This window comes from Lagopus leucura, unplaced genomic scaffold (genome assembly GCF_019238085.1).
Source record: "Lagopus leucura isolate 7727_CA_CO unplaced genomic scaffold, USGS_WTPT01 40635-0_obj-0_obj, whole genome shotgun sequence".
NCBI classification, from domain to species: Eukaryota; Metazoa; Chordata; class Aves; order Galliformes; family Phasianidae; genus Lagopus; species Lagopus leucura.
In genome coordinates this window covers 1-9826 of record NW_024963936.1, presented here as the reverse complement: position 1 = coordinate 9826, position 9826 = coordinate 1, and the positions used below count along the sequence as shown (strand labels likewise).

General features: G+C 39.5%; 1 protein-coding gene and 1 long non-coding RNA gene across 7 annotated transcripts; both read left to right on the top strand.

The window, feature by feature from the left end:
* The first annotated feature begins 675 nt into the window (after positions 1-675).
* On the top strand, positions 676-1995 carry LOC122191452. Its single transcript, XR_006182406.1, has 2 exons — positions 676-872; positions 974-1995. It is a non-coding gene; the product is annotated as an uncharacterized LOC122191452 (long non-coding RNA).
* A 552-nt stretch (positions 1996-2547) lies between these two features.
* Positions 2548-9820, top strand: LOC122191453. 6 transcript variants are annotated; one of them, XR_006182407.1, is made up of 3 exons: positions 2548-2898; positions 5747-5808; positions 7886-7948. XR_006182407.1 is itself a non-coding variant. In XM_042891717.1 (3 exons), the coding sequence occupies exon 3, from the start codon at positions 8371-8373 to the stop codon at positions 9724-9726; it is 1356 nt and encodes a 451-aa protein (XP_042747651.1). In that variant the 5' UTR covers positions 2572-2898; positions 5747-5808; the 3' UTR covers positions 9727-9820. The 6 variants fall into 6 exon arrangements, 2 of the variants coding, with proteins under 2 accessions (XP_042747652.1, XP_042747651.1); XR_006182410.1 differs by having other exon boundaries at positions 7889-7945; XR_006182408.1 differs by having other exon boundaries at positions 5747-6508; positions 7858-7929.
* Positions 9821-9826: the final 6 nt, after the last annotated feature.

Genomic DNA, 9826 nt, shown 5'->3' with positions numbered 1-9826 from the left:
CCCAGGGAGGCATAGGATATCATTCAAAGATCACATTAAAATCTCTTCACATGAGAATTTCATCGTACAGAGATTTGGAAGAATAACCCCTTTATGTACAGACCAAATGTACATGCATTCTGTCTGTGAATTGTAGGAAGGTATCAGGATCATAGAATCATAGAGTGGGTTCAGCTGTAAGGGATTCCAAGGGTCAAGTTCCAAGCCTCCTGCCGCAGGCTGTGCTAACAACTTCTATATCTGGTAGTAGACCAGGTTGCCTGGAGCCCCATCCAACCTGGTCTTGAACACTTCCAGGGACTGAGCATCCAAAGCCTCTTTTGGCAGCCTGTTCCAGTACCTCACCACTCTCTTGGTAAAGAACTTACCCCTACATCCAATCTATAACTTTCCTCTTTGAGCTTAAAAGCATTCCCCCTTGTCCTATCACTATCTACCCAAGTAAAAACTTGACCCCCCTCATTTTTTATAATCCCCTTTTGAATACTGGAAGTCTGCAACAATGTCTCCTTGCAGCCTTCTCCAGGCTGAATGAGCCCAGCTCTCTCAGTATGTCTTCATATGGGAAGTGCTCCATTCCTCCAGTCATCTTCATGGCCCTCCTCTGGACCCTCTCCAACAGCTCCACATCTTCCCTGTACTGGAGGCCTGTATGGGAACTACTGAATCATGGCCTGAATCTCTGATTGACCACCTGAGGTGAGCAATGAGTCATCCGTGGGAGCACAGGTGAAGGCAATTCACCTGTGCTATGAGAAGGGGAGCCTTGCTCCACCTCTTCTAGATCCCATTTAAATGCTGACTATCACTGGTGAAGGATCTCTTTTGGAGATTGTTTCTTTTGGAGTTTTCTCAGCGAGCCCAGGATAAGGGTAAGCTTTCCATCCATTCTTCTTTAGCATGGTCACCTGCTTAGCCTAACTTTTTTGTATGTTTCTTAATTATAATGTCAGTATATTGATTGATCATACAGGGCCCCACACCTGGTTGCAGTATTCCAGATGGAGCATCATGAGGGCAGAGTACAGAGGGACAGTCACCTCCCCATCCCTGCCTGCCACCCCTCTTCTGAAGGATCTCAGGATACTATTGGCCTTCTGTGCTGCAAGAGCACACCTCTGGTTCATGATCAGTTTTTCATCCACCAGGATCCCAAAGTCCTTCTCTGCAGGGCTACCCTCAAGGAGTTCTTCTCCCAGTCTGTATATATATCTGGGACTACTCCAACCCAAGTGTGAAAGTTTGCACTTTGCTACGTTGAACCTCATTAAGTTCACGCAGGCTCACCTTTGAAGTTTGTTGAGGTCCTGGATGGTGTCCATTCCATCTGTGTCAACCACAGCACTTGGCTTGATGCCCAAGGGAGCAATTTTCAAAATTGGAAAAAAAAAAAAAACTATAATTGATCCAAGAAGGGTGATTGAAGGATCCATCCACTGTATTCTAGAGATGTTTGCATGTGGCTGGGAAGAGCCCAGTGATATTGTTACATAACATTGCAGAAAAGCTTACAAATCAAATTCATAATATAATTCTCAACAGGGATGTATCATTTTGGTGATGTAATATACATCTTTGGCTGTGAAAGTGAAACTTACTAAGTAAGTTAAGAGTTTTAAGTGCAGCAATGAAATTTAGAGTTCTTGCAAGAGACATTTAATGCTATGTTCTCTGTAACATGCAATCATGAAGTTAATCTGTCTACCAGAAGAAGAAAACTAAAATGTATGGAACTCAACATTACAAGTTAGTGTTGCAGATCCAGCATGAATGTAAGAATACCAGCACAATTTTACTACAGGAATGATTCAGCTAGCAACTGCTGTGTAATTTACTGGTGCAAATTACTAGACTTCATCATTATGTAATAATCAAATTTCCCTTCACTTAAAATTTATTAGTGTTTGTTTTGGCAGTTTGTTTTTTTGTTTGTTTGTTTGTTGTTGTTTTTTATATTTCTCTATTTTACACAAGATAATTACATATCTGACTGTCTCTGGGGTGAAGTCCGCAGTTTTCTCCAACACAACTTGGCTCCACTGTGATCTCTACAGTACTTCGCGTGCTATTTGCTCGTAATCTCTGTATGCTGATGAGTGAGCATGTCCCCTTGCACGGCTGCTGGATCGATGTGAGCGGGCTCGTGCATTGCACGAAGGGCTCTGCCGTACGGCAGTTCGGTGGTCCCGTTCTGCTTCCGGATCGGTTTTGGGCCGAGACACGAGAGACATCACTCCGCCTCGCGCTCTTGCCTAGGATCTCCCCGACGGCTGCATCGGGAACCTGCGCGGGCGGCTGCAGCGAAGACGCTTCGCTTTGCTGCGTCCCAGAGGCGCAAGCGAGTTCCTCGCCGCGGCCCGGCTGGCTCTCGCGGGGGGCTACGCCAGGCCGCGCCGTCACGCTATGACTCAGCCCCGGGCGAGGGGTGCATGAGTACGGGAGAACGGCTCCACCCGGACCGGCGGGGGTGAGCGCGCAGGAGCGAGAGCAGCGCGGGTCCTTCTGGGCCCCGTAGGGCGGAGCACGTGGTTCCGCAGCCGCTCGCAGGGCGTCCCGCGGCCGTAGCGCTGCCCAAGGCACTCGAATCCCAACTACGGCCGCCACCGCCTTCCCCAGCGGCAGGTGGCAGGAGCGGGCGGCCCCGACTTTCCTCCCTCTGCGGCAGCGGAGGCCGTAGCGGAGCCGGCACAGAGGTACTCGGAGTAGCTGCTGCTGTTGGTGATGCAGAGTTAGCTCGGGAGGGGCGCGAGGGCTCCCCTTCTGCTCTCGTATCCGCACGAGGCTCCGACGGCAGCAGCGCTGCTGCAGTGGGAAAGGCGAAGTCGCGGAGCGGTGAACGTGGGGCGCGGAGAAGGGTGCGCTGCTGCCGAGACGTTCGTCAGTTGGTTCTGCCGCGCGGTAAGTAAGGGCTTCTGTCTTTAGGTTCCTATACGGGATTCTATAATGTGCACCACTTGGAAAAGGGGCTCGTTTACCAGGAGCAAGGCTATTTTTTTAGTTAAAGAAACAGCAAATAAGAAAGGTGATAGTCCTGTTTTGGGGATACTGTTGCTAACATCTGAACGGTATGTTTTAAATATTTGATAATCATAAAAGACAAATTTTTAATATATATATCTCTGTTCGAAGAAACTCCAAGTGTGGGAGTGTAATTTTACATTTAGAGAATGCATAACTTATTGAGAGAACAGTTTCAGTGTGTTGTGGTTAACCCTGATAGGCAGCAAAGCCCCCCGCAGATGCACTGTTACCACATCTCCACCCTCCCCCGGCAGAGGATACAGAAGTGGAAAGGTAAAAATGAGAAAACATGGGCTTAGCCATGTTAAAGGCAGTGTTACGGATAAAGCAAAACTTCCTGAATAACCAATAAGGAATTCATTTGCTACTTCCCATCATAAAGCTACTGTTTAGCCATTTGCAGGAAAGCAGGGCTTCATCATGAGTAACAGTTACTTGGGAAAACAAACGCTATAACTGTGTTCTCCCCTCTGGTCTGCTTTGGGGCAGCCATCCCAGCTGTCTTTACTCCACATTTCTCGTACACCTCCAACTGACTGCTCACAGATGCCCAAGGTGAGAATCAGGAAAGGCCTCATCTCTGTGTCAGCGCTGTTCATGAGTAACTAAAACATTTTGTTACCAACACTGTTCCAGTCACAAATCTTATTTGCTACAATGAAGAAAATTAAATCTCTCCCAGCCAATACTGATACAGATTATAAGTTGAAGTGACAATATTAAATGTTGTTGTGAAACTTTTGCTGGTCTGTTTCTGTCCAAGATTGCAAAGCCTATTTGTTTACAAAATGAGAAATTGGTGGTTTTTTTTTGTTTTACAGCAGAGTGTTTATGTGTGTTCCAAGAAAGGTGTGGCTAGGGAAAGGTCATGTTGCAAACTAAGTAGATGATATTGGCTTCTTTGTATTTAGGAAAGAAATAACCGGTTTAATTGTTATAGAACAATATTTTACCAGCAATTAAACACCAGTAATTAAATAATTTAAACCTTCAAAAATTATGCTTCTGCCTTTGATTCATGTAAAAGAGGGAGAACACTGGCATTTCAAAGAGAAGAATTTAAACTATCATCAGATAGTTATAAAAAAAATAAAAAAATAAAAAAAAATGAAAATCTTGTTCAAGATGTTTGTCAATCTTTGAAACTTATTTCAATTTAAACACCAGTGTTTTGTGCCATTGCTTTTGGCAAAGCTATAAAGCAGAGAAGAGAGAATGCTATTTATGACAAATAATAAATTAATAAGGCTTTTCACTAATGGTGGACTTGTTTTAGGTAGATCCCAGATACACAAATGTTAGAATGTGTAGTGTTGCTGTTCTGTTAATTCTACTGCTACTTTTTGGAGTCTGAAGTTTTGTAATCACCTCTATCAACTGACCCTTTGGAATGCATTTGTTTTGCCCTGACCCACCCTAAGGCTGGAAGGTAGAGGAATAAGGTGAAATTTATTAGAATATATATATAAACATGTATATAGCATGTATATATTAGTGTGTGTGCATATATATATATATATATATATATGTATATATATATAGACAATGTAGACGTTGTGAAAATACTGAGATGAGCAGCATAAACTGTCTTCAGCTGTCTCAACACTGTACTGAACAAACTACAATGGAAAGATACAGTGCCAAGGAGATGTGGAGAAAAATGAATAATGACCTGTGAATGAATGGCTCTTGAACTAAATTAGCACTTTGCTTTGCTTGTTAATTGTGGGATGTATACGAAAGATGATGGAAGAGTAGATCTGAAAATAGAAGTTGTACTGCAAAGGTAAAAACAGCACTCCATTTGAAGGCCAATGCTGAATAATTCCCATCCCAAAATTTTAAGATGAGATAGTGAAGGACCAATGACAGATGTTTAATAAGTGTGTTGTGATAGTAGTGGTACAGCATGTGATAGAAAGCATATGAGTAATTCATTTGTTTATGAAAGGAAAAAAAAAAAAAAAGATTGAGATGTATGGGAATTCTAAAGCCACATACAGGGCTTTAGAAATTTTTAGAAGGACTGCAAAAAACAAAAACAGAAAAAAACAAAAACAAACAAACAAAAAGCATTAACTCAATTGACAAGAAATCTTTATTATGAGCTTGCAACAAAGGACAAGCTCAAATGCATCTGACCAATGTTATGCATATGCAAAAAGTATAAATCTTAGCATATATTTAAAAAGAACATTTCCAGTAACTGTAAAGTTTTTTCACTGTCATTTGCAAATATTTCTGATCACCTGTGCTAGAGACTAACTGAAACTTGGCCATTTGCACAAAAGCAATTGGTCAGGAGTGTTTCTTGTAAGATATTGGAACATCCTGTATTGCTTGATGAAAAAGTAATAAAAATGAAGACTGAAAGGAGATATGACTGCAGTCCATTAATGCAGGAGGGAGGAAGAAAGGCTTTTTACTCTTAGTAGCAATACTGAAGAAGAACTAACTGTTGCAAAGCAGTTATAATGATATCATTAGATTGATTTAGTATTAAAGCAAATCTGAATCATATTATATTTGAATTGTAACTGGAATTAAAGCACTAAGCCTGAATGAATTATTAAAACAAAATAAAGTCTTTCAAATATGCTGGCAGCATATTTTTGAGGTTTTGAGGTACCAAGTACTCTCTATACTGAGGAAGTATAAATGTACTGTTCCTTGTTAATCTGACATTATATATTTCCTGACTAGATTTCTCTGCTGTTAATTTCAGGAGACGCAAATTCATGAATCGCGTGTCAGGAGGACCATTAATGTCATTTACAAAATAGCTAGGTATTTATTTTCTTCAGCATTCAGTTTTCTGGGGTGTCTTGAGTTCTTTGTTCAGTTCTTTGTCTTTGCTTTTGGAATCTGTTGTTGTTTTGAGATGTCTCTCACACTTCCTCATCAGAACATGTAATTACCTACCTCAATTGAGCTGATAGAATGTTACAGAAAGAGAAACGTGCATTACTGAAAACAAACAAACAAAAAAGCACAAACATATATTTAAAAAGTTATTTTCAAATATGCATGTGAACTGCAGGATTAAATTTCCAGAAGAAAACTTACCGAAGTAGCACTAAAATACCCCACCCAAGTGCCTAGTTTGATTTGCTTGAACAACTCCATATTCAAGTTTGTAATGTAAATGAAATTCTTGGGAGGCAGCTGTGTTCTTTGCGTAAGAGAAGTAAAACTTGTTTCTCAGGTAGGTGTGGTTACTATTACGCACATTACAGAACACCAACCATTTGAAATAGAAGGTACTGGCAAGTGTCTTAGGTATTGTACTAGGATTGTTTTTCCCTCAATATTGTACTATTTTGAACAATTCTTGCTCTTTATCTTAGAGGAAAAAAAAAAAAAAAACCTTGTCTGTCTGCTTTAAAAGATGCTTTCTCTTTCACATGTTCACTTTTTGAAGCACAGTTGAAAAGATGCCTTTCTGTTGTTCATTATTTATAGCCACCAAATGCAAGAGAAATAACAGGTAATAAATTAGTTGTGTATTTTTATTGGTGATATGTTGTGATATTTATTTAGTAAAAACTAATTAGCATGTAAGACTGATCAGTATGTTAAGTAATGACATAGTCAAGAAAAATGTTAAATGTTAAGTATGATTTCTGATGCTTCTGACAGTTCTTATCTGAACTTTCTCTGAATATATTAAAGGATGCTAGAAATAATATCATCCTTGGCAAATGAGGCTTTTTAAGTGTTACATTGTAAGCATAGTTCTCTTTGCTTTGATTTTTGAGGAAAGAACAACTGGGCAAATATTTCACATCATTCTAAAGACTTGGTCAAATATTGTTTTCCTATTTAGGAAATTCAGAATCTAGGTTGCAATATTTAGAAGTGAGATTATTATTTTTTTTTTTTTTCTGGTTGAAAACTACTGAAGCAGGAAACCAGACTCTATGAGATTTTTTTTTTTCAAGCCAAACAGTTAAGTTGCCAGTGATTGCAGGCACTTCCAAAGGTGTGAAGCTGCTTAGTATGATAACTTAATCAAAACTATGGATTAAGGTGTTTAGGTACTTTATTGTTCTTTTTCTTACTTTTCTTTAAATGTGTTAGTATTCTGTTCCATTACAAAGCAGTATTGAGATAGATGCTCTCAAAACAGCATTAGGCGATGTGTGGAATGTGGGGGGAAAAAAAAGATATGAATTATTAGGTTTAATTATTATTTTACAATTGCCTGAGCAATGTGCTTTGGAAAAAAAAGCACTGTTAGAGATCTAACATACATACAGTCAGAAAATACAGGAGTGCAAAAAATGTAAGTGGTTTTTATTATGATGCCTTGGAAAAGAATGGAGGAGGGATTAAAAAAAAAAAATAAGAGAATCTTCCAAAATCTACTATACCTGTGGCAATGCTACTTTTTTTTCCCCATGGAAATCTAGGTCTTTTAATGGTGCATTTTGTTGTTTGTTTTTCTCAGCAGCTGTTTCTTTTTCATGCCCGTTAGAAACATTCTCTTCATCTTGTGCAACAGAATCAATTTATTCCATCTTCGTAATTTACCCTAATCTTCCTGCTGGAAGTCAGGGATAACTTTCTTCCACCTGTTTTCTGATCTAACTTCAATTTGAATTAATATGGGGCATGCTTCTTCCAAGAATCATTGTGGTACATGCAGGTCTTTAAAGAGACTGCTGCCACCTTAACTTTTATGGATCACATCTGAATTACTAATGATGAATTTGTATAGGAAACTTTTGTTTCAGCTTCTTTGGCAGAAATAACTAGTTGATAGTGCTATGGGCTACCTGTCAGATGTTAACAGCTGTTAACAAATGAGTGCTGCCAAGAACTTTGGCCTTATAGGTGCTCAGAAATGCCTCTGTTCCCATAGCAGTGGAAGTCCAAGAGCTGATGAACTAATTCTGCATGCATTCCATTTATTTGTCTGCCCCACATTTGTAGGTAAGTCTGGTTCACTTTTGTTTGTATATAATTTACATAAACTCTATTTGAAAAAAATGTTATTAATTTTGGTTTAAAAATTGCTCCCTGATTATTTGATTGAATGTCCTAAAATATTTGTTATAAAACATATATATATGTATTCTTATTCTATTTTATATCAATCTCTGTAATATTCTCTTACAGTACTTAAAGAACCTTCAAGTTGCAGAAATTATTACACGCATCTGGCATATTCAGTGTCGCAGACAGTGTCATCCATCCCATTACAAACACTATGTACATCATTATTATTTTTTCATGAAAGCACAGTAGCTGGATCTTTGATTAAGTCACTTCGAAGTGACAGAGATGTTTCCCATAGCTTTTTTTCAAGTCTGTAATATCTCTTATTTAACATGTTCTTTCCTACAGATGCAGCAGCGCAAACTGCAAGGACAAAGACATTTGCATCCATATTTAGATACATTCAAAATGTTGTGTGGCAGAAAAAAATCCTACTTCGCTGGTGCTGTGTGCATTATAACACTAACATCAATGGTCACGTTTTCTTATCTTAGATTACAGAGACTTATTCACCTGCCAAAAATAGTACAAGAAGGTAGTAGGTGTAGAGGGGAAACTGCAAATAGCACAATAACACCCTTAAAGGATAACAGAACTTTTATCATCTCCCCATACTTTGATGATAGAGAAGGCAAAGTCACACGTGTGATTGGGATTGTTCACCATGAAGATGTCAAAGAACTATACTGCTGGTTTTGTTGTCAGCCCCTTGGAAAGATATACATATCAAAGGCAGAAATAGATGTTCACTCGGACAGATTTGGATTCCCCTATGGTGCTGCAGATATAGTTTGCTTGGAACCTGGAAACTGTGATCCAACACACGTATCAATTCATCAGTCTCCACATGGAGATATTGACCAGCTATCGAGGTTTGAAATAAAAAACCGCAAAGCAGAGCCCTTCTCTGCTGACTTTACAGTATGCATCTCTGCCATGTTTGGAAATTACAACAATGTCTTACAGTTTATACAGAGTATGGAAATGTACAAGATTCTTGGGGCACAGAAAGTGGTGATCTACAAGAACAACTGCAGCCAGATGATGGAGAAAGTCCTGAAGTTTTATTTGGAAGAAGGAACAGTAGAGGTAATTCCGTGGCCAATAAACTCATATCTCAAGGTTTCTCCTAAATGGCGCTTCATGCAAGATGAAACACACATTGGCTACTATGGACAAATCACAGCTCTAAATGACTGTATATACCGCAACATGCAGAGGAGCAGGTTTGTGGTTCTTAATGATGCTGATGAAATAATTCTTCCCCTTAAGCACTCAGACTGGAAAACAATGATGAGCAGTCTTCAGGAGCAAAATCCAGGAACTGGTGTTTTTCTCTTTGAGAACCATATCTTTCCAGAAACAATTACCACTCCCATGTTCAACATTTCATCTTGGAACACTGTGCCAGGTATTAACATACTACAGCATGTTCACAGAGAGCCTGACAGGAAAGAGGTAATCAATCCTAAGAAAATGATAGTTGATCCAAGAAAGGTGATTCAGACTTCAGTCCACTCTGTCCTACGTGCTTATGGGATGAGTGTGAATGTTCCAATGGATGTTGCCCTCGTTTATCACTGTCGCGTGCCCCTTCAAAGTAACCTTCCCAGAGAATCTCTCATCAGGGATACGACATTGTGGATATATAACTCATCATTAATCATGAATGTTAACAAAGTTCTCTATCAAACAGTACTGTAAGCTCAAAAGTGAAACTTTGTCCACAAAAATCAAAGGTGGGGAGTTGCCTGTGCCCCAGGGAGGCATAGGATATCATTCAAAGATCACATTAAAATCTCTT